At 42.0% G+C, this 25,002-nt stretch overlaps 1 protein-coding gene and 1 long non-coding RNA gene across 2 annotated transcripts in view; one reads left to right on the top strand and one right to left on the bottom strand.

Annotated features, from left to right (window-relative positions):
• CHSY3 (chondroitin sulfate synthase 3) overlaps positions 1–2,139 on the bottom strand; it is a 139,582-nt gene extending 137,443 nt beyond the window's left edge. Inside the window, exon 1 of the mRNA XM_086868215.1 lies at positions 1,324–2,139. Coding sequence (XP_086724341.1) covers positions 1,324–2,038 — 715 coding nt within the window. The 5' untranslated portion in view covers positions 2,039–2,139. The remainder of the gene's footprint in view (positions 1–1,323) is intronic.
• Positions 2,140–6,088: 3,949 nt separating this feature from the next.
• On the top strand, positions 6,089–8,223 carry LOC111941759 (uncharacterized). Its single transcript, XR_002870238.2, has 3 exons — positions 6,089–7,010; positions 7,106–7,317; positions 7,863–8,223. It is a non-coding gene; the product is annotated as an uncharacterized LOC111941759 (long non-coding RNA).
• Positions 8,224–25,002: the final 16,779 nt, after the last annotated feature.

The following is a 25,002-nucleotide window of genomic DNA, read 5'->3' as shown; positions in this document are numbered from 1 at the left end:
ACTTGTTAGTATAAAAGTCCCTAAAGTTGGACAATTTGGACAATACAGTTCCAGGTGGAGAAGGAAAGGGAGTGGATGGGAAATACCAGGTAATATTTTAACATGATTGTCTTTTGAAAATACCAGAGCAAATCTAAATGAATAAAGAAAAACATGTTTAATTACAGAATCCTTGGAAAGAGAGTAAAACTCTTGTTAGTTTCAAATAGTTCCAGTGCCACAATGTTTATACAGTTTTCCTCCAAATCCCTTAGGTAGTTATTTTAGGAAACTTTGTTCAATATTTATTTGAAATTAAGTTTCCAGATAGGTTTAATTTGGTGCTACGGAATCCATTAAAGACAAGCTCAGTACAACTTCGAAATGAGCTCAGAGTAAACACAACTTGACGTCTGCGACAGAATGTGTGTATATATATTTATATACATGTGTACATCTGCAACTATTGGACAGGTGAATGACAACTGATAAGCAAGCAGCCTATTAAAAGACTCAAAATTAACTGACAGACGGGGAAGGGTACAGCCACCACCTATGAACTTACTACAGTGTAAGCAACTGAGCTCACAACCTGGGCTTACGCTTTCAACTTGGGCTTCCCTTTCCTAAGTGCGGGAATGCCAGCCTCAAGCGCGGACCAAAAGGAAGCAGGCTGCAGAACAACACGTCCTACCGGTGCAATGAAACTCGCACGGGAGCAGGGCTGGCGCTGCCCGGAGGCACCGAGCAGCAGCTCCACTCCGCTCGCCCAGCCCAGGGTGGAGGCAGGCGGGGAGCTGATACTGGCGACAGCAGCACCGCTGCCGAGGAGTCCCGCACCCACCGGGGGCCGGGGCGAGGCGCGACCGCCAGACACCCTGCGGTGGGTCGGGTGCTGGGTCCTGCACCGCCTCGCAGCCCGCCGCGCCCGCTGGGACCAGACCCTCTCCGCCGGAGCACGGCAGAGGCTCGGCCGGAGGATCGCCACGGAAGGGAGGGCGGGGACGGCAGCACCGGGACCACACGCCCATCCAAGGGACCGCTCACTGTGCCCGGCGTGGTACAGCCCGCAGTTTTGGCTCTCCAATGAGTCGCGGCTTCCACAGAGACGGCCCGGCCCGGGCACGTCGGGATTCCCCCAGGGATGAGGCGGGTCCCCGGGCCCCACACACTTGGGGCTGGAAGCGAACGCCGGCGGGGCGGTGGCAGGTCGAGGCACCCCATGCACTCCCCGCCCCAGGCTGGAACCAAGTCTCTCCCAGACCCACCGTGGGACTCCGCCGGGCTCCCAGCCATCGCTCCCCTTCCTCCCTGCCTCCCGCCGGCGGGATGCGCCCCGGTCACCTTTTATGTAGACGTCGTCGTCCGCCCGCATGAACCACTCGTACTTGTCCAGGTAGTGGTCGTGCATGTACTTGATCATCATGAAGGACTTCTTCTGCGGCGGGTAAGAGTCGTCCACTCCGGGCAGGGCGACGACGGGCAGCGGGGGCATCCCGGGGGGCGCGGCGGAGCCCTGGCTGGAGAAGAACTCCACGCGGCCCGGCACCGAGGGCGCCCACGTCCGCTGCGCCGCCACCGCCCGACTGCCCAGGTACTTCTGGGCCGTCATCACCCCCACGTAGAGGAAGTTGCGGGGCTTGGTGCAGCCCTGGGCTCCCCCCCAGTCCCCGCTCCCGTTGTGGCTGCCGCCAGGCCGGCCGCTCCGCTTCTCGCCGCCCTCGTCCTCCTCCTCCGGCTCCCCTTCCCCGCCGGCAGCGGGGCTGGAGACCGTGCCCTCCGCCGCCGCCGGCGGCAGCTCCCAGGGGCTGCTCCTGAAACTCGTGCCGCCCAGCACCGCCGCTGCCCCCGGCGGCGCCTGCTGCCCGCCCGCCGCCGCCGCGCCCCGGGCCGCCCCCGGCCCCGCTGCGCGGCCGTAGTAGGAGCAGAGGCTGGCGCCGCGCCGCTTCTTCTCGCTGAGCTCGGCCACTCTAGGGGCGATGAGCCAGGAGGCGGCGGTGAAACCCAGCACCAGCCCTAGCACCACGCTCAGCCAGGGTCTCCGGGATCGCGCTGCCATGTCGCGGGCGGGGCGGCTCCCGGAGCAGCAGCAGTCCCGCTGGAGGCGACCCCCGTCCCGCGGCGGCCTCAGGAGCGGCGTCTCCCGCCGCGGGTCCCTGCCCCGCCGCGGCGGCCCGGGCGGCTGCGCTGCTCCCGAGTCAAACTTCTGCGGGCGGGAGGGCGGCGGAGCGAGAGCGGCGGCGGCGCCTCCGCTCCGCTGGCACCTTGTCCCCGCCGCGGCTGGTCCCTCCCTGCCCCTCCCACCGCTCAGCCTCCTCCGCCCCGGCCCCCGCGCAGCGCCCGCCGCCTTCCTCCGCGGCTGCCGAGCGCCTCACCCCGGAGGGCGCCTCCGGCTCCCGAGCCGCGCCGGAGAAGTGGCGGCCGCCGCCGCTCCGGAAGGAAACGATTTTTTTAGATGCCTCTCGCGGATGCCCCGCGCCGCGGCCTCGGCACCCGGACGGGCCCCTCCGACAGCCGGCGACCCTCCTGCCCGCTGGGGCGGGGGGCAGGCCGGGGTTGTCCCCCGGGCGGTGCGGAGGGGTGGGGCTCTCCCCGACAGCCTCCCTTAGCTCTGATCCTGCGGTGCTTCCCGGACCCGCTGTCTCAGCGGGCGAGGCCGGGGTCTCATCATCAGCATCCGAGGGCGACCACGGGGCGCCGGACAGGACCATTCCGCCCGGTCATCTTCTTCAGAGGGGTGGTCATGGAAGGGAGGTCCGGGATCTCGTGTCGGGAGAAGCCCTCTCCGCTGCCCCCGCTCTGGCCTCTGCTTTCTGCCCCTGACTGGTCACAACTCTCCAGCTAAGAGTGTCTTTCCCTGTGGCGTGCATTCCCACGGCCTGAGTACATCATTAGTATAAGTATTGTTAGCATTTTTGGTATTGTTAACATTTGTTCTCATGAGCTCCAAGATCCTGGAGCACTACTTCCTCATCCTCCTGACCTCCGGGTAACGACACTGTCCACAGTCCAGGATGAGTGACAGCGAGAATTAAATGTTCAGGACGCTGTACCTACAGGGACCGTCTTAATTCTGAAGTTTAAGGTTTCTAGCATATCCTCCACATTTATATACATCCCTTATTTAATTGTGCTAGATGTCTATCTCCAACAAAAAGCCATAAATTGCTCTTCACATCCATTTGTCTTTTCACTGAAATGCATCGATACAACAGATCCAGTACCATATGATAGTTTTCAGCAAACCCACCCTTTTTTGTGGCTAATCTGTGGCGTTGTCTATCACTTCCCGTGACTTTATCAGTTGTCAGACACATGTCAGTGTGAGGAATATGGAAGCTGGTGTTCTGTGATGTTAGCAAAAGTACGCGAAGAGTGAGAGAAAAATTTCAAGCCTTTTCGGAAAAAGACAGATACTGCTTTACCCACCTAACAATGCAAGTCTACTCTGCGTAACCTTTAGCAGCAAAGAGGTCACTTACTAAAGTAATTTGCAGTTTTTCCATGTGACTCCACCACATGCAGTGAGCAGGCTGTGTGCTTTTGTGTTTTTGAGATGTGGAAGCCTCAGGCTCAGGAAGCATACCCTATGGCTTCTTCAGGACTGAGTGTCCTGTCCAAGCAGTCCGTCATTAATTTCCTCTCCATGTGCACACAAGCTGGCACATTCATAACACCAATCAGTAAGGCACTAGGCATCCACTCCAGCTGTTGCCACTAGAAACAGCAGCCCAAGTGTTGTGTCTGGATGTAGGAAAGCACCAAGATGTTCTATGATGTGAGCAACAAGGTAGCAAATCCTGTGTCTGTCTTCCCCAAGCTACTAACAGACGAGCTAAGTGGAATGGATGTTCTCCGGAAAGGCTTTACAATGGCATTAGGAATAACCAGTGTTATGAGCATCTCAGCTTTCTTTAGGAGCCTTGCATTTCAAAATACTACCTCCCATCCCTTCCCTCCAGCCCCATGCAAACAGCTGGGAGTTGCTGGGCTGTGGTGAGTCATGTGCGGTACAGCCTCCTGTGGTAAGGGCTCCTTGAGACCCCCATCATCATGGTGTCCTAAGTTTTCAGTCAACTTACTGCTCTGGGGTTGTGGAGGTACAAAGTGACACGCTATATTGCTTATGCATATACTGAAATTACTCCAGTCAGTGCCAGCTCCTCAGATCTGACAGCTCTTATTTTTGTCACAAAACAAGCAGGTATAATCACCATGAGAGGGGATTACAAAGCCCTTCACACACTTCTGAGTTGAAAATGGACCTCAAGGTGTTGTGTATTATCAAAATAATTTATAAAGAAATTGAATATAAGGTGTGTACCTATGTGCATTTGTATTTTTAGTTCAATACTATTCCACTGTTTTGATACACTGCAGAGAAGTCTGTTGAAGGTTTGTGGGATTTAATGGACACAGACGTAAACTGGATCACTTTTATAGGAGCAATGGTGGCATCTAGTGGTTAACAGTAACAGTCTTGTACCTATGTCCAGAATGCCTTTAAAAATCATATAAAGGGCATCTAAAACACCATATATATTATCTTCATATGATCCATCGGAGGAAAGCACTGACTAAATCTAACTGCCCTTTAAGAGTTCCATTAGCATGAAAGAATAATAATGGTGAATGCCATTTCAAAACCAAAAATAAAAGACTTAAAAAAGTGGTGGCAAGTGGATATGCCTAGAAAGGAGAAGTTAAAGACTGGAATATATTAATTGGCGCTATTATTAATATATTCATATATTCATGTATTCATATATTCATATACTCATATATTAATATATGAGTATAGGAATATAGGAATATATTAATTAATGAAGTTATTTCTTTCATGAATCAGACAAATCTGAAAAACTTGCAGGTGGATGGCAGAGTTCAAATCCAAACCAAAACTTTTTTCACTGCTTTTTCACTTTCATTCTTTGAAATCAGCAAATAACACCTTTTTAAGTGTGTGAGATTTAGAAAAAAAAAAGAGCATTTGACTCTAAGTGACAGAAAATAATGTGTCCACTCCACAAAAATAGCTCATATCAGACCTAGCACACCCACCTGCAAAAGATAAAGAAATATCAATTGTCTTTGAAGAGCAAGCTGATATGTGGAAAGAAAACTCTATAACCCACAGGTGTATTTATTCAGCACTGAGGTGCATGGGGGGGTATCTCCTCCAAAGACATACACACCCTGGAAACTTGCCCCTCTCTTTTTATTCTCCACAAACTAGGGTTACTCAATACGCCTAATACATATTCATTTCCTAACCCTTCTTGTCCCCACTTCATATTAAAATTAGCTCCATGCCTCTTTGCGGCTGTGCACTGCTCCTTGTTGGTCACTCTGGTGGTCATCTGGGGGTCTTTGGGTCTGAAGTAAGTGATCTTCCTCTCAGCTGAACTTTTCACCTTGTCTCCTTGGATGTGCTCCTTTTAGTCCTTTGACCATCTTTCAGACTTTGGTACCATTTTTCCCAGCTTAGGGGTCCGAAGAATCCCCTTATCCCATGGTGCCTTTGTCCTTGCATCCTGCTTACACATTCTAGCTCTTTATCTTACCTTGCAGCCTCGGTCTCTTCCTGCTCTTGTGGGAGCAGTAAGCATTTCATAAGGTTTTGTCAGCCCCCCTTTTTTAGCTAAAGCATTTCTTGATTCTTGATTCCTAATTCTTAATTTCTCTGTTTCTAAACTTACAGGAGCTCTAAGCTTGAAATCCCCCTTGGGCATTTGGTTTCACTAGGGAGGCATACAGACATCATTTACAGAGAAGTAGTTGTAACTGCCAAGCATCCTATAACATTTTTGTAGGCCCATTCATTGATACACCTGGGTAATCATATGCATTAATAGTATCTTAAAAAAGAAATGATCTTTAGTCTTCATTCTTACGTTCCAAAACTCCTCAGGGTTTATGGCTGAGTTTGGTATTTTTACACTGTGTTTGCATTATTGCAACATCTGTCTCTATAACCATTTGCATTTCTATGTATCATTTCATTTTGGAAGGTAACTATATGTCCAATCTATTAACCCTCACAGACATCCAACTGAATATGGTTAAAGCCTTTCCTATTGATTTTGCTAGTCACTGGATCCAGCCAAATCTTGGATAAATATACCCCTTTTTTCAAGAGAGATCAGCTCCTTATGCCCCTATGGTCTGTCTTGGTTTGAAAAACAGGTGTCTGTGAAGGAAGGTGGGAACAGAAAAAAAAAGGCCCCCTTTCCTCTGAATGATTATAACCTTGAAATTAAGGGGGTTTCAGGCAGATATGGGAAAAGGAATAACAGTTCTTTACTTGTATGTATATGTGTATGTGTAACAAGGCAAACAAACAACAACAACGGCAGAGACAACAAAAAGAACCAGAAGAACAAAGCACCTCTGAGGAAATTGGTTGACTTTTTTCCCTTTCTTGCCAGTCTCCGTGGCAGGAAGTGGGTTTTGGTGGGACCAGGGAAGGTGACGTCCCAGTTGGCAGTGTCCTCCCTGTACCTGTGGAAACCCTTGATCAACATAGCTCACTATCTCGGCTTACACAAAGCAGGCACACTTTGTTTAAAGAATATCAGAACTTCCTGGGGTTTCACACTGAAATCTGTAGGGTGGAGTTAAGGCTAAATATCCCATGCAAACTCTTTTCCTGCCCCCTGTGAGCAGCGCTAGGGAAGTGAATCCTACCTTGCCAATGCCACCTGAAGCATCCTTCATGGGATGCCCTTCCCCTTCAGTGTGGAGGGGCCCGGGAATCCCGGGGTTTCCCCTGAGGCACCCGATCAGATGGTGAAAAGGTCTTTTTTTTAGCGGGGCAGGGTGTTAGTGAGGCCTCTGGTGCCGCTCCCACGAGCAGAGCTCACCCACGGTAGAGGAAGGCAGCGGGAGACGGAACCTCGCAGTGCCGGCGAATTCTCCCTGCGGCCACCGCAGCTTCTCTCCCCTTCGATGCCGACATCGAGAGAGGGAGAGGAGCCGAGCCCAGCCTCTCTCTGTGGTATCTTTGCCCTTCCAAAGAGAAAACCACACAGGTAAAGAGAGCAGCCAGCTGCACCCTTCCCCCTCCTCCTCCTCCCAGACACATCTTTTTTTTTTCTCTTAAGTATTGGTAGTTACTGTTTCTTAGCAACAGATGGGATAAAATTCCACGAGAAGGAAACAAACGGAATAATCCTAACGCCCAACACAGTTTTACCAGAATATCCTTGAAGAGAAATTAAAGCTTGTGCTGCAGGAGGCCAACTGCAATATTTTGCTCCTTCGCTATTGTCCACAGAGCCAATTCTGATGCTCATACACACAGTCCTGTTCCAGACCGAAATCAGTGAAGTGCGACAGGTACCACTAAAAATAAAACCTTTGTGTCTTCTAGAATTATTTGCACTTTTGAAAATCTGTCAGTAATTAAAATTTTAGATTCAAGATGATTTCCCAGCATCAGCTACTACTAAACCCATCTTTTATTTGGGGAAAATTAACAAACTAGACGATCTGCAATTTAATTAAAGAAAAATGTGCAGTTTGATACTCAAATAAAAACAAAATTTAAATAATATGATAGACTATGCTAGGAAAGCTGCACTTCTGAAAATCTGTTTAGATTTAATATTTTCTCCATTATTAATGAAAAAATATTATTACAGAAAAGTTTACATGGGTAATTTATATGTAAATTTATTTCACCTGCTTTATTTTTTCTGCTATTTCAGACTGTTTATCTTGTCTGTACTTTGTAGTTGTTTTCCCTCTATTCATAGAAGAGAAATAAATGCGACAAAATATTTTACAAATAGAAGACCTCCATACATACCTCCCACCCCTACATGGGATACACTGAAAGGTTTAAAGTGGTGGACAGCAGTGTTTACTCTTTTCCTTGTCAGGTACCTCCACAGCCATGGACTAGAATGGAAGACGGTCTCCAGTGGTTTAAACAGGTTTGTCTTAACACTTTTGTCCCACATTATTGCCTACTACTCTAATGAGAGATGAAAGAATTAAAAGAAGGTCAGCAAAGTTGCTATTTGAAAGAAGGTCAGCAAAGTGTAGTGCCTCCAAATGCTTAGGACAGACAGAAATCCAGTGCACACCAATCCTGGTAGAGAAGTAGCTGCAGCTATAAGGAGCACAACCGAAAATTTCTCTTTTAAAGACTTCAGCAAACAAATTCACCATGCACTCTGAGCACAGCCTGGAAGGAGGAAGATCAAGATTCAATCTGAAAGCCATTCTTGCTTAACACAACTTCTCTGCAATATCTGCAGTAGGAAAATAAACTGTGTAGTGTTTTCTTTCAAAATTGTAAAATATGTTTATAAGACTGAAAAAGTTTCTGTTGTGATAGATTTTACTAATTGTTTTACTATAGAAGGTAGCAGAACCATGTGCTTAACCTGGCCACAAGAGGTCTTTCTTCTTTTCCTATCTTGGAAACAAAAGAAGATAAAATAGAAGAATAATTTCTAATAGAATAGCAGTATCTTATGTGCACAAATACCTTACTGGTTAATCTGCAGACTGCAGAAATGCACGTGAGGAAATGGTGTGACATACTTTGTTGTGTGGTGTGGGAAAGGTAGAGGTCACTTCTTTAAGGCTGCTCAAGCAGTTTGAAAAGAAAAATCTGGCAAAGTAAACAAAAATCTAAACTAAGTTAAAAAAAAATCCACTCAGAAGAAAATTCTGGAAAGGAAATAACAGTATGTCTACAGACATGAATAGCTATTCCTCCCAGAGGAAGAACTGAATAGTTATCTTTCATTATAAACCAACTGAAACAAAATAATAAATAATAATAAACACATATGCATCTTCCAACATCCAGTGTCAATTAACCATGTGACATCTTAAAAGGAAAAACTAGAAGGAGAGAACTGTATGGTAATAAGTCTGATCCTAGGTGTGTTGGTTGTGTGCATTTATGTAACCCTTTTTTAAAGATGTGTTGAAGAGGTAACAAGTTGATAGCAAACAACATTTTTTCCAAGTTTGTTAGGAATTTTACTCAAATATGACTTCTATTCAGATTTGTCATCAAGGTCAGCTAAAGGAATAGCCTTGTAGTTTGTGACTTGAAATGTCTGGATGAAGGACAAATAAGGATAGTTACAAGATTGACCCTCTTCATTAAACATTGCAATGACATTATTTTGCAATTGTTATGTAAAGCCATAAAAAAATTTATTCTGGATGTCGCTTTTCCCTCTTGAACCTAGAGACATATTTCCAAAGTCTGAATTAAGAATATAAAGAATTATACTTAAGAGAGCAAAATAAGAATTGTGATTAGAATCCACTCTTTCAGTCTGTCAGTACTCTGAATTTAAGTAGAAGCCATCCCATTGAATTTGCTAGGATTTTGGATGTGTCAGCTTCTTGTTCTTATTATTAGATGAGTGTATTAATAATCATACAAAGATTTCTAAAAAGCCAGACAAGAGCTAAGCATTATGAGATTATTTTCCTTGAGAAGTTTAATATGTTGTCTGCTGTAGCTAATCACACACGGGATTAGAAAGCCTGGCAGGAGAGTTTAAACATGCCATGGATAAACTATTAAATTCCTATCAAAGACATTGGAAAGCTGCTTATTGGTTTTAACAAACCTTGGAATAGGCCTGAAATCCTGTTTAGGCCTGAGACCTTTCTTATGCTTTCTGGGTTTCAACACAAGTAGGTTCTTTTACAGCTACACTGGGAGCCTGATTAGATGTTGTCTGAGGAACATATGCATACACAATATGAAGAGTAGCTGTGCCACCTTGTGAAACAACACCGTGGTTGCAGTCAGATGGTTCACTATGGCTTCCAGAGTAATTTGAAGAGAGTAATTTCCAGAGAGAGAATTTGAAGCAAATCCAGCAATTTCCTGGCAGCATTTCATTATAAGTCAAGCAATCACATAATGTCTTCAGGACCAAGTTACTATTACAATGTTTTATTTTATATCTTTTATTAGAAAAATACCTTAAAAGAAATAGCTTCTCCACTTGCTTTCTGATTTATTTGCTGAAAATTCCTTCACAATTTTGAAAAAATTATCTTTTAGCTGCTCATTCCTGCCCTGTGTAGCTGCAATATCTTGTGCAAAGAGTGGATAATATCTTGATAGCAGAATCTTTTTAAAAAATAATTATTTCTTTGTCAAAAGTAATAATTAATTTATATGAAGCATTTTATTCAGAGATTCTAGAATTTTGAGGGGAAACACAAACAAACAAACAAATCTTCTAAGAGGCATAAGGGATTTCCCAAGGGAAAAGGCTGGATTTTTTATCTTTCTATGACTGCATTCAAAAATTAAAAATAAATAAATAAATAAATAAAACTAAAGCAATTGAAAGAAAATACTTTCTAGATTTAAAATATGTTTTATTTCTGTCAGTAAAAATATGTGTGAAATATCAGCCTCAAAATCTATTCAACAAATTTCTCCAATAAAACGGTTGCTCTGTTTTAAAAATACATCATATAAAATACATACTTCATAATTTTAACTAGCATTGCTTACGTATAATACAAATAGGAGATTTGATTATTAATGTAGGAAACTTTCACTTGGCTGAAGAGAACCCCACAACTGAAGAATGAATAATCCCTGATTTCCATTCTATCATTTCACTGATTCAATGAGCAGTTTGTGGCGTATTTTCTCTACTCTGTTACCCAGTACATGGTGGCCCAAATTCAGCAGAATTTATTCTTTTTAGCATGGAAGCTATCCTAATGGAATTAGGACAATTAAACTAGAAGTCTCAAAACAAAAATTATGAAAGGTTAACTTTGTGCATAAAATAAAGACAACACCACAATATTTTGCTTTAGAATGACTATATTTTTTGAGATGCTACAAAGTACAGGTTTGAATATAAATGAACTGTCCCCAAATCACTAATATGGAAATTAAGCTTGTTATGATTATGGAAATAAAGTGCTTGAAATTATGTCCATTTTAACTTTTTTTTTTATTTTTTAATAAGAAAGTTAGTAGTTTTCTTATGCCTGAACACATTTAAATGTAGCTCAAAATACAGTTTCCTAGCTGCATGTATTTTTACACTTAAAAGTGGCTATAGTGAAGAGAGAAACTATTAAATTCAATTTGTGACTTACATGCATTTAGCAGCTTAACATTCTCAAGGCAATGGCATCAAGCGTGAAGTCTGACAAATTTGCTTTGCAAAATCCTGCTGCTTACATAGCTACTTGTATTTCATGCAACATTTGCAAAGCAAAAGTTTGCTTGCTGGGGAACTGGCATTCACAACACTGATGAGCATCAATGTGTAACAAATTGCAGAAAATATCCAGGACTCAGAATTGTTTATCAATTTAGATCGTGGCCTTGAGGTAAGAGTTCAGAAAATGTACAGATTTACTGTCTCATGCCACAAGTTTCTAAGAGAAATTTGCTCATGGGTAAGTTTCTGAAATTTCAGATAATCATAAGACAAATATGGATTAATTTCTCTGATGATAAAATAAGCATATGTGTCTTGCTTTCTTTTGCATTATCCTGACTATGGTTGTCTCCAAGAACTGCATCTATGTCAAATCTAGCTAAAGTGAAACAGGCTTTGGATTTTAAAGGTAGGCTAGTTAGTCAGGCTCCCGTCCCAGAGGGGAGCCCATTCTTCCAGGCTGGAAGATGCAAGGTGGATGGCAGCAGGCTGATCCTGATGAATTTTCATTTCATTTATATAAGGGAACGATTTTAAATGCCTTGTGCCTCCAAGCTACTAAGGTTTATGTGGCAGCCATAGAAGAAGGGGCTGTTAAGATCTGCTGAGTGCTCTGTGGACAAAGACATGAAAGTTCCCCTGAGGCAAGTAGGACAAATTGCCAATTATTCTTAATTAGTAGATGAAGGACCTAGCAATTCCTCAAGTAGTATATTCCACCACTTCCATTATGTATAGTTCTTTTCACATGGCTGAGACAAGCAGGACTGATATGGAAAGATACCATCGTATCACCCAAAGAAAAGAGCCACAAAGAGTTTAGCAGGAGGGCATGCACTGTTCATTTTGGTTGGACTGGTAAGACTGACTGCTGTGGCCATCAAAACTTACGCTCCATCATTTTCCTCACTACAATCTTTTATAAAGCAGAAGGGAAGGAAAGGAGAAGCCAGCAACCAACTAAACAAAACTTTGAAAAGCTGGATATAGACCTGAAGGTACAGCTGAACAGCACAATATAAAAACGTTTGAGGGGAGACCACCCCATTCCTCCCTATTCCTGAAACGTGGACAGTAAACAACATTTGATAGCATTATCTGAAGATGTTTTTATATTAAATTAGTGGTTTAAGTCTATTATTAGCTATATTTGTCCTTATTTCACCTGTAATTGTAAATGAGAAAGCAAGAAATCGGCATTTCTCTGTCCTTGCTCTGTGTATGTCACTAATCCTTGTCTCTGGCTCCTTTTATTCAAGTAATCGCCACTAGAAATTTTTATACTAGAACTTAGATTTTTCAGCTAACTAATTATTTTATCTCAGTATAACTTTAAACAGATTTCAGCTATTAAGCAGCTAGTACAATATGCAAGAGCATATCCAGTAAAACCATGCCATGTTAATTTGCAGCATTTCTCTTCTGCTATGGTCCAAAAGGTGATTAATATACTGAACCAGGGATATTTGGTAAATACAGCCTATAAGTATTTTTCTCTGTCAAGTACACATCAAGATCCCTGCTACTACTACCCTTAAAGTAGCATTTCCCAAGCAGCATAAGGCTGCAGAATTTATTTGCAGGAGAACTTTTTCTGTGGATTGACCTCACTATTCTCATGTAAAGGTTCAGACTTCAACTCCTCTCATATTCTTTCGTTTTCCCAAAGTGTGATTTCTTGAGCAGAGGGGAGTCAGAATATTCCTTATCTGTCTCTTGCACTGTCAGGCAGGAAATTATAGATTTCATTGAAGATCTAAAATTTGTCATTCTCTTCCATTTATTTAGCTTCACTCTTTGAAACCAGGGACATGGGGAAAAAAAGTCTTATCTTCACCTTCAATACACTCAGTGATTCATCTCTTCTGTTTTCAGAGTTGTATTTGAAAGCCTATTCACACTGAAGAGTGCTCAGCATGCTGCTTTAAACAGTAGCTGACAGATCCTACACAAGAAAAGAGTCTCCTTTTCAATACCTCATTTTCAATGAAGCTGAGGCTAGCATTGGGGCATATTCTTAGAAGAGAGCTCACCACTGACACAAGTTTTCAGCAGAATGATACTTTACAGAATGGGCAGGCATGAATAATTTTAGAGCACTGCCATGCAAAAATCCCTTGGGTTCTAAAGGAAGCAAATAGGTGGTTTCTCAAAGAAACAGTGCCAGCACTAAGAAAAAGAAATTTCCATTGCGTGCATTTACAGTGCACCCATTGGTAAGTACAACAACTGAACCAACCTGACTCAACTTTACGTTTTTTTTGTGCCTTAAATAAAATAAAGAAGTATGCAGAATGTGAAAAAGAAGTACTGAAATCAAGGCTAAAAATTTAATAAAGTATCCAGGGAGTAAAATTACGCAGGATAACAGTAGGATCAGAGGTAACAAGGACTTCTTGTGTCGGTACAGAAAAAGCAGGGATGCTGAGCAGGCCAGAGGGCAGATATGTGAGCACTCATTATATGTTTCTTTCCTCTAAAATGCCATCATAATTTTCAGTAATTTTAACTGAGGAGGCTATTTTTGAACTGGTTGATAACAGAGTCAGTACGAAAGACATAATAATTCAGTACAGAATAGGGCAGGAAGACACCAGTGAGAACCTTTAGGGAATTTAGATATTATAAAGGTGAAGTCTAGGAAACTTGGAGAACTGGGTTACTGCTGTAAAACCAGAAGCTGCCTCTCATAATAGTGACTTTGGTGAGGTTCTACAAAAACAAAACAGGACCAATGTTAAACTGGCCTAAAGTTTAAACATCAGCGTTGAAAAATCTCGTAATTTAAAATTATTGTGAGTTATGAGCTTTAAAATCTCATAACTACTTAACTATGGCTTCCAGAGAGAATAACCTGAAGCAAATCTATCAATTTCCCATCATGTAAAAGCCCAACAAGAGCTGAGAGTAGAAAGTTCTCCTGAACTTGGGGCTTTCTTGAGCACAGGAGGCTGTGCTTGGCCCATTTCCATTTTTGACAACAAAAACATGTCCTGAGGCTTCAACATGCTTTGCAGAATCAAATCTGGATTTCTTGAAGATGACTCAGGTTCAGTCACTCAAAAATTCTAGATTTTTGAGCATGGTGCTCAAAATTAGAGCAGGGAAATTTGATATGTTATTCTTAGTACCAATCCTCTAATTTGTTCCAGATTTTTCAGATTCTCTGCTGAGGCTGACATTGGACACTAGGAGTCTGCACAGATGCCTTTAGTTTAAAAGCCTTCTACTATAGTTCTGATCAGAGCTCACATCTGTTCTCTGTTTAAGTTCAAGTGACTTCAGTTTCTCCTTCTAGTTCCACTGGACACCTCCACAGTGGTTCTAAACTCTCCTAACATGAATTAATTTTTCCAAATATGTCTGTTGAGGTTTGCAGGCTCTATTGCCCTGACAGACCATGGGAATTTGTGCCATGTCAATGCTGTACACACCACTCTCCAAGCTTGTGCAATAAAATGTCCTAGCTGTGATTTCTTAACGAGCATTTGCTGGTACACTTCCCACACTGAATTCTTTATAAAAAAGTATCTTCCTTGTCTGCCATTTGGCTATCTAGGTCACAAGTGTGATGACTGTAATAATGCATTTTAACAGGAATCTCCCGAAGGAAAGCCACCAAAAAATTTGGAGATTTTTGAAAATTTTATTTCAGGGGTTCAATGTTATGATGTCTCCGGAGAAAAATATTGGGTTTGTATCTGTAGCTTACTGTACTAGCAGTGTGTTTTGCCAGGGTGCATTTCTTACCAAAACATTGTTCAATTCACAATAGCATAGTTAAATTATTTTGTTGAGGATTTTTGGGGTGATTTTTAAATAAAAATAGTGGCAAGATAATATCAAAGCTCAACCCTCCAAAATTAAAGATAAGCATTTTTCTTCTTGGTTCTTCAGTTATTTCTACTTCCAAAAAAAGCTTCAAATTAAAATTTGAAGAAAAACATAAGTTTTTAAACAAAATTTAATAAATTTTAAGGCATTATACAATACATTTCACACGTATGTTCCCTGGTTTGATGCCTGTATTTTCATTGAGGGAATAGATGTTTGCTGAAGACCTCACTTTTTTTTAATGTAAATTGTCATCTGAGCATTCTAGCTGTAGATGGAGAGGTTACACTAAGTGGAAAGCAAAATTATGTTACATCATAAAAAATGTACTTTGATTGTAGAGGTTTTTGTCTGCTTTGGTGTGCTAAGATTCTCTGGAAGAAGTGCTTGTAAACCACCCCAATCCTGCAATTACATTGCATAGTAGTTATGGTCATTTACCTTATAAAACCAACTTCTGTAGTCTTAACTCTCTCCTTTTTTTCTTTTTTTCTTTTTTTCTTTCTTTCTTTCTTTCTTTCTTTCTTTCTTTCTTTCTTTCTTTCTTTCTTTCTTTCTTTCTTTCTTTCTTTCTTTCTTTCTTTCTTTCTTTCTTTCTTTCTTTCTTTCTTTCTTTCTTTCTTTCTTTCTTTCTTTCTTTCTTTCTTTCTTTCTTTCTTTCTTTCTTTCTTTCTTTCTTTCTTTCTTTCTTTCTTTCTTTCTTTCTTTCTTTCTTTCTTTCTTTCTTTCTTTCTTTCTTTCTTTCTTTCTTCTCATTTCATTTGAAACTCCAAAGCAAGAGACGAAGGGACCTTAGAAGACAGATTAAAAGTCAAAGCCATCTGCTTCTACTTGCTGGGGAAAAAAAATAATAAAGGAAATACCTAGGGTTTGGGCATATTCTGTCAGCATAATTAAAATAGAACAAAATCCTTGATTATGAGCAACATTTACTGAGAACTTTCTTCACTTTATTTTTCTGGAATAGATAATAACTCATTTTGTGTTTTAACATTACCACATTGTAAGAAATGATGTGCAGGATGAGTCAAAATTATTCACCTCTTTACAAAGAGTAAGGAATTTTTTTTTTAGTAAAAACTAGCTACTGTTTTTTTTTATCAGAAGTAGCATGGTGATAATTTAGGCAGTGTCTCTGTGCTAGGCAGCTCTCAGCTCCTGCTGTTTTCCTCAGGAACAGGATCCGCTCACCCAGGAACTGGGTGATGGTTTGGTGACAGCCACCAACTTCCCAGGAGCTCTCAGCTTACCATTTCTTAAGGCAGCCTGGGACTGTTTCTTAACAGAACCTGGTCATCTGTATCTTACCTCTGAGAGCATCATATTTCAGAGTCTGCTTGTTTTCATCAGTCTTTACTCACTCATTTTGAAGTCTGTTTATTTCAATGCATAATGGTCATTTTTTGAGGTCCCTGGCCCTAATGCAGAGCATGACTCTGCTGTAGGTGCAGGTACAGCTTCCTGCAGATGGTATGACACTGGCTGAGACAGCTCAATGTGGCATGCCAGTCTCCAGAGAACATTACATGGCCTGTGGTGTAAATATGGTGCACTCAAAAATATGTCAGAGGAAACTGCAAAAAGATACTGATTTATTTTGAAGCTTAAATGTGCTTGCCAAGCTTGCATGCTGTCAATGTGCAGCATGAACAGAAGCTGGCTAGAAGCAAGCTGTGGATGTAATTGGTTCCATAAACTTGAACTGTGTCAGATAACCAAATGTGGTGTTGGTATATACAGATACAACCAGGATGGATCAGCAGGAGCTAACTTTGTGTCAGAAAAGAAACTTGAGAAGAAACTCATGGCTATACTGTAAAAGGAGGATTTGTCTAACAACACTGCTGATGTTACAAAGAACATCTTTCAGGGCATCCTGACATCCTCTCTGAATGCCATACATGAAAGGAAGATATTACAAAATCCTAAGCCATTGAACTTTTTTTTGAGGAGAGTATTATTCAGATTCGTTATAATGAATCCTTAAGACACGCCCCTTATTTTTATCAAGTTTTAAAGGTATAGCTAGAAGCACATCTTCCAATATAAAGCTGGCAGGAAAAGCCTCCTGGATTTCAGTATTTGTCAATCAAGTGTAGTATACCACTGTGCTACTAGTGACAGGATTTATCTCTTTAGTTTGCTGAGCTTTGTAATGGATGACTTTCTCATCAACTCATTGATCAACAGGTTTCTCCCACAGATTCTGCTGAAATCATCAGTAACAGCTTATTTTTTCATACTTCATAAACATGCAGCAGCAGTTTACTTAATTGCTAGGTTTGAAATTGATTTTGGAAACTGAGCAACTCCTGATAATTGACAGAAATACCTATAATTATGGTTTTGGTGAGTTGTCACTGTATCTCATATTTACGGTCCACATCACCATGCTGAATAATAAAGTTAAAATGGATTAAGAAAACAACAGCAAAAAAGAAGTTTTATTTCCAGCAAGCATTCAGCCACCAGTCATAGCATGTTAAAACATTTGCAGGGGAGAAAGTGGGGAGGATCTTTTCCATTAAAAGAAAGGGTCATTTCTCCAGAGTGAACTGATCCTACAAGAAGCTTCAGTGGGAGCCAGCAGAGATGACCAGTGCTCCCTGCCTGGTTTGCCCCAGTTGCAGGGCTGCCCCACTCCCCAGGTAGGCAGTGCAGCCTGCTGAGCTGCATCAGTGTCCAGCTGCTTGTCTGAACTGACTCTCTGACAGGCAGGCTGCCCGCACCCCTATGTGCCCTTGACAGCCCCAGCTCAGCTGTGTGAGAAATGAAGCTCTGTAATTCAATACCTCTGTGTAATTCAGGATTGAAAATACACTGAAAAGCATGCCTGGAGCACGAGGTGTACGACTGAGAATCCAAGAGATGTTACAGGTGTCAAATAAATGGAAAGGTCAATGATAGCTGCCTGGTGCCAGGATGCAGAGAGAGGAAGACCGGGCACTTTGGCAGCTTTGGCCGAGCCATCGTCACAATTGTTGTATCCAAACTCAGGGGTGCAGGGAATAATTTACCATATGGAAGGAGATTTTACTTGGAATGGAATCAGATTTTCTGATGATAGAATTGCCTTCTGAAAACAAGGTCACTGACTCCTTGCTTGCATGGAGGTATGGACACAGCACTGGGGAAAGTGTCTGACCAAGGCATATACACAATGTGATGCAAGACACAATCCAGTCACTAAGGTAAAATTCAGTGGATTTCACTACAAAGATCCTACCATCAAATTGCTTTATTTTTGTCAAAAAACACCCCATAGAAGCTGATTTCTCACTTCAAGGTCATATATACATTTAGGCCCTTAGTGAATTCTTCTCTCCCTCGGCAGCTTGCAATGTGTTGCGACATTCACTCCCACACAACATTACTGCTATAAACCCTTTTACTCACTTGCTTTCTACTGCCTCGGGATTTGACAACTTGCCAATTTAACACACTGCCTTCCAGGCTCCAAACAATATCTCTACTCCATTCACCTGGAGGACCCATCTTTCTCTAGCTTTGATCTTTGCATAAACTTATACTTCCTACTTAATTACTTCTCATATTTAATATTTTAACCCATATGTAAAAAGGCAGAGATACTGCTGAATAGACTCATTCAATTCTAAATGCCTTGCCCAGGATCTATTCTTGTCCTAAGCATACTTTCTATGTCACATTTCAATCAGGGACAAAGCCTGATTTAATGTCATAGCTTTCTCTTTATCCTCAGCTTAATCTTCACAAATTGGGAGGTTTTCCATTCAATTTCTTGGGATTTTTAATTTTTAAACAGTCTCTATAAACTATGCTCTATGGTAACTCAATATTGCAGGCATTTCAGAAGTGTTTATGGGGTGCAATAACTTGTCAGACCCTTAGAGCAATATAGACCATTTCAGAGCTTCCAGATTCCTTACTTGAATTTTTTTCCCCACAAATGATTCTGAAACTTGATGCAGTTAACATTAAGAAACAGACTTTTAAAAAATGAAAGTAAAAATAAAAATTTAGGCCCTCAACTATGCAAATTACCTACATGCCAGTTTACTAACACTTGGCTCAGCTCACATCTCAACGAGCTGAGACAAAATTTATGGCATTGCTCATTAAAAAGCCAGAGAGCTAATGCAAATTCAAAGATTGAATGCCCTGTGCTCATTTTAGCCTAAGAACTACTTTTATGAGGCACACAGTCTATCCTTTAGCAATTCACCAGCAGGACTAGTCATACACAGAACATTATTCACTAATAGCTTCTGTATTCAGATTATTTTATACCCCAAGCAGTTTCAAAACATTATCATTCTTACAGTTCAGAAAGAAAGCATATGTGGGAGTCGAAAAGAGGAATCAGACTTTGAAAAAAAGCAAACACCTCCCACAACAAAGTCATCCCCTGTTATTTCCACTATCTTTATCTCTTCTGTTTCTGAGAAAGGACAAGATATTTAAAAAAGAGACCCAAACAGCTGAACAAAAAAAAAAATCCCCTGTCTCAGCATGCATGGTCGTATGTGTGTTTTCAGTATTCAGTTGTGTCTAGAGAAAAGCAGCTTCAAAGGCTGAACAGGCACACACACCCACAGGTACTAAAAACAGCAGTCTGCCAAATTTGAAGCAAATAAGCCCAATACTCAGTAGATTTGTGCTGTGTGTTGAACAATAACCATGCTGCCATAAAACTTTCTGCCTTCCACCTTAACTCAGCAGCGCTTCCTCCAAGAAGACTAACCTTACCACAGGCACTAAGAATTCCCACAGATGAACCCACTTACAGTTACAAGAGTTCCAATTTACTACAGCAGCTGCAGCAAATTGATTTCTGAGCTGAGAGTGGCCTATTGGAGGATTTCCAAAAAGAGCACAATCAGCACAGAGGAAACCCCAGAGAGAATCAAGCCCTCTTCAGGAAGGCTGGTTTGTATACTGGGTTGTCTGTGAAGCTCTATACATGGATAGAAAAAATAATGCACACCAACTCAGGATCTGTGTGTTTTCAGAAAATGACATAGCAAGTCGTGCTGCTACGAATTAAACCTCTTCTCTCTCAGCCTAAAAATTGCCTGCCAACTGGTTACAATAATGCATTGAAAATATAATTGTGTGCAGGATTTTTGTTGCTGGGTTGCCTTAATAGAATGTAATATATCAGAGGAGAGAGTGTCCAGCATTTTTTCCACAACCAGATGATTACAATAGTTCTGGTGAGGAAAAAGAATCATTAGCACTATGTAATTTGTAACTGGATATTCTGACTCTCAGATTTAGTGCCTCATGATCAGCATTTAGCCATATCAGGATCATTGCAAAAAGTTTCCAGTTCCAAACATAAACCAATTAGCCAATTAACCAAGATTATTAGAAATTTTCTACTATTTCTAATAATTATTTAATAATAATTTTCCATTATTAGAAAATCCTGCCAAGCAATTCTGTTAGGAAGAGGGTTGCCTGTCAGGATGCACTACCACCACTGACCAGACTGGCTGCTCCCAAGGAAAGCTTACTTAGAAAAAGCTGCAAAAGTAAGAAATCAAGAGGGATAGAGGGATCTGGTCAAAAGCTGCTTGCCTAAAGAACACGTTCATTCAAACTCCACCTCAGCTCAAACTTGAACTACAGATTTCAACAGAAATCTGCCTGGAATGTGTTTTTGTTTGGAGAGGAGGGGAGGGGACAATGCTCCCACAAATCCCAAACCTAGCAAGTTAAATTTTTTACAGATTGAGATTCATGGACTTACAGATAAGTATTACATGAAGAATTCTACTTTTCTTTACCATTGTTCTGTTGTTCTCCTTTCAGACAATGGACTATAAGTGGGCACAGGTCTATTAAACTTGACTTACAACTCTGAGTCTGCAGTGCCTCCAGGCTGCTGAGAAATATATTGAGCCATGGCACATGTCATGTTCCTACCTTTGAATCCAGGTACCTGAAGAGGGGTGTAGCAGTATCTTCAGTCCAAACCAATATCATGGGAAATAAGAGTTGGAACAGAGAAAGCCTTTCAACATAAGCAGGATCTCGCCGACACAAGAGTCTTTCCTGCATCCAGCAATGCATTCCTCCAGAATACCAATAACCAGGTTCACAAATAAATAGGTTATGGCCATGCAGGTGAAGCACCAGGAGAACTGTCAAAACACAAAAATTTGTATGCTTCTTCATCTACAAAGTAAGGTTAATTAAGGCAATAAACTAAAAACTAAAAAGAAAAACTAAAAATAAAAAAAAAAAGAAGTAGATAATTCTGAAGGTGCTTTTCAAAAAGGAAGCCATATAGGAAGAAGTGTTGTTAAATCAAAAAGTATAGTCTGCTTAAAATACTAGGTGTTAAAAACTTCTAAAATTTATCTCATGCAATGAAGTGATGATACACTATCTTACACCTGTCACTTGTTGCAGCAGGCAACTGCTACTCTAATTTTTGAAATCTAGATGCATCTTCTAACCACTAAAACTACATGAGAAAACAGTTGACAGAGGCATTGCATTTGTTGTGCTGGATGGCTGTCTGATGGCTGGCTAGATCCCTCATAAATTTGTATTTCAGTGAATTACTCAACTTACAGGAGCATAACCACATAGAATAGACCCTTGGCGTGTATTCAGCAGTCTGATCTACTTCAAAATATCTCTGAACTAATCAATGGGACTTGGGTAGGGAAGTTTGTGGCAGACCTTCCTGATTTTTCAGGGATGGATAGCAGAGAGTCACAGTGTCCACACAGGTTCTGCTATTATGGTTATTAATTCACCATTCACACACCGAAATACTAAAAATTAAAGGCGTAACTTCTGCCTTATCCTCAGATATTTGTAGTATATTGCAATTTACAACTCACATTCCTTCTTTCTTTTTCAAATCCTGATGTGACCAGCTAATTCTACTCATAGCAAACTCGAAAATGTCTCTTTCAATCCCCTTTTTTTATTATAGACCTTGAGTTCTGTAATAGGTGCATTGGAAGAAAAAAAAAAAAAAAAAATAGGCTGGAAGATGAAAACATTACCCTGCTAAAACAGAAAGCCCTGTGAGAGCCTTTTCATGGACCAGGTCTGTGCTTTACTGAAGGGGAGTGGTAGCTGTAATTTTCCCAAATTGTGCCTGTTGAACTGCCAGAACCAAGCAGGACATTGTTTTCAGCAACTTTACAGGCCAAAACCAAATAAAGTGAGAATATAGTTGCATATTTATTGATGCTTTTGGGATGAGAATAATGAAGCAAACGAAGAGAAAGGTTGAGAATTTCCTCAACAGAATCCTCCAATACATTTGGAATAGCAATTTGGGAGAGCAGTTGTACTGAAAGCCAGTAAAAAGGTTCAATCGATTACGTAGTTTTAAAAGCTAATCCTTTTTTACTGGAGAAAAGGTAATTTCTCTAAAATCACTTGTGAAATATAGTAATTGCCAGGGCAGTTATAAGTGGGCATAATCTGCAGAACTCTTGCTTGCTTACAGGTTGCTGCTGTGCAGTTTATAAGAACAAATTCCTGAAGTTACTGCATGTTATTGCAAGTGTCAGTTTCCCCAGTAAAAGGTAGTATTCCACTGCAGTTATACCATTGTTGTACATCTTTTTAGAGGTGCTGGTATGATACTGATGTATCAGCTTGGTGTGGTATGTTAAGTTTCACTGACTACATAGGAGTTTTTGCTATAGTTGTTATAGTTGTTGCTATTTGAGCTGATTACTATTGGAATAAAAATTTTAAAATTATGCCAAGGTTTGTTTATGTTCTGATGCAAACTTGACTTCTTTCTTATCTTTAAACATCTGTTTAAAGTCTTATTGAAGTTTTCTGCAGGGCTGCAGGATAGGGACCTGGGGGTCCTTGTTGAGGCCAAGTTGGACACAAGCCAGCAGCGCCCTGGCAGCCAGAAGGGCCAACCCTGTCCTGGGGTTCAACAGGCACAGCATCGCCAACCAAGCAAGGGAGGGGATTGTCCCTTCTGCCCTGAGCTGGGGCTGCCTCACCTCCAGTGCTGGGGGCAGTTTTGGGTGCCACAATATAAGAAAGACATTAAGCTATTAGAGAGGATCTATAGGAGTGTAAGGATGGTGAAGGGTCTGGAGGGAAAGACTTATGAGGAGTGACTGAGGTGTCACTTGGTCTGTTCAGCCTGGAGGAGCCTGTGGGGAGACCTCACTGAGGTCTTCAACATTCTCACAGAGTGAAAGAGGAACAGGCACCAATCTCTTCATTTTTGTGACCAGTGACAGGACTTGAAGGAACAGAATGAAGAAGAGTGAGGGGAGGTTTAGTTTGGATATCAGCAAAAGGTTCTTCACCCAGAGGGTGGCTGGGCGCTGGAACAGGCTCCCCAGGGAACTGGTCATAGCACCAAGCCTGACAGAGCTCATAAGGCTTTTGGACAATGCTCTCAGGCAGATGGTAAAATTCTTGGGATGTCCTGTGCAGAGCCAGGAGTGGGACTAAATGATCCTAATGGGCAAATTCAGCATATTCTATTATTCTGTGAAAATATGAAATTTTATTTGTAAGTGTGCTCTCAGGGTAGGAAAAGACCAATGAATGTAGGTCCCAAAGATTACCTTCTGGAAACTTACCTAGTGGAGTTGTTTCATTCATGGAATCATATAATGATTAAGGCTGGAAAACACCTCTGAGATAATCAGTGCCAACTCTTAAACACCAACCATGTCCAATACAAACCATGTTCATGCTTTTCTGGAGCACTCCCATAGGTGGCAACTCCATCACTTCCCTGGGCAACCTGCTCCAGTGCATGACAGCCATTTCAGTGAAGAATTTTTGATAACATTCATTCCAAACCTTTCCTAGCACAACTTGAGGCCATTTCCTCTTGTTCTGTCCCTTGGCCCCTGGGAAAAGGGGCAGACACCCACGTGTCTACAACCTCTTTTCAGTAGTTGTAGAGAGCAACAAGGTCCCCCTGAGCCTCCTTTTCTTATAGTTTTTTTAAGGACTTTTGGAATACACTTAATGTTCTGTTCTCCAACAAGCAATACTGGTGCTAGCTTATTATCAATGTCGTGTGATGACTTGTCTTCTTCCATCTCTGTCATTAATGAATTAAAACTACCCCAAACGACCCAAACCAACAAGAACAAAAAATCTGACGTGACAAAAGAAACAGCACACAGCAATGTTTATCAACCAAAAAAAAAAAAAAATAATTGTTTTTCCACAAGATCAAATGGTTAAAGAAGAGGTGTCTATTGTTTTTAGAGAGTTAGCACGTGGTACAAAGGATCCCGAGGCTCCCCCCTGAAGAAAAGTCTTTGTCTCTCAGTCTGCTGAGCTGGTTGGTTCCCCTCGAAGTATTCCGTTTATTTTCCCATCACCAAGAGCCCGGTTTACACAGACAGCGGGCTCAACCCACGCGAGCGCTGTCCGCGGGGAGCAGCAGCAAGCCCCATCCTTCTGGGGGCGGGCAGGGAGGAGGCTCCGCTCCCCTTGCGGCGCCGCGGGCCGGGAGCGCTCGGGGCCGCTCCGCCGCGAGGGGTCAGCAGAGGAGCCCGCATCCCCAGCAGCGGCCCCAGGCAGCGCCCAGCGCCCGACAGACCGTCCCCACGCCCGACAGAACCATGACATTATTTTAAAAAAATAATGAATTCTTTCTAAAAAAAAAATTAAAAAAAAATTTAAAAATACCCCCAAAATTAGTCCGAACCGGCATCTTCGCGCCTGACACGTTTTTTCTCTTTACTGGCTCTCCGCTAGGTGACAGCAGTGAAATCGGACTGAAACAGCCCGTAGTGAACTGGGGGCGAAAACGGCTTTATCCTTTTAGCTAAACCCTCACGGAGTAATGCAGTTGAGAAACTCGCATTATTGGCTGTTTTCCTGGAAATTACAGAGCTCTTTGCTTTTAGGCTTCCAGCCTGCAGGCCTCAATAATTTACAAGAGTACGTCTCTGCATTATATGCAATGCACTTAAAGCAAATGTACTCGGGCTGGAGAAAAGTCAAGTATTGTTGGTTTAATGTGAGTAGTTACTTCATAATGTCAGCTATTAGTCTT

Source organism: Cyanistes caeruleus, chromosome Z (assembly GCF_971803275.1).
Source record: "Cyanistes caeruleus chromosome Z, bCyaCae1.hap1.1, whole genome shotgun sequence".
In the NCBI taxonomy this organism is placed as follows: domain Eukaryota; kingdom Metazoa; phylum Chordata; class Aves; order Passeriformes; family Paridae; genus Cyanistes; species Cyanistes caeruleus.
This window is presented reverse-complemented; position numbering and strand designations above follow the sequence as displayed.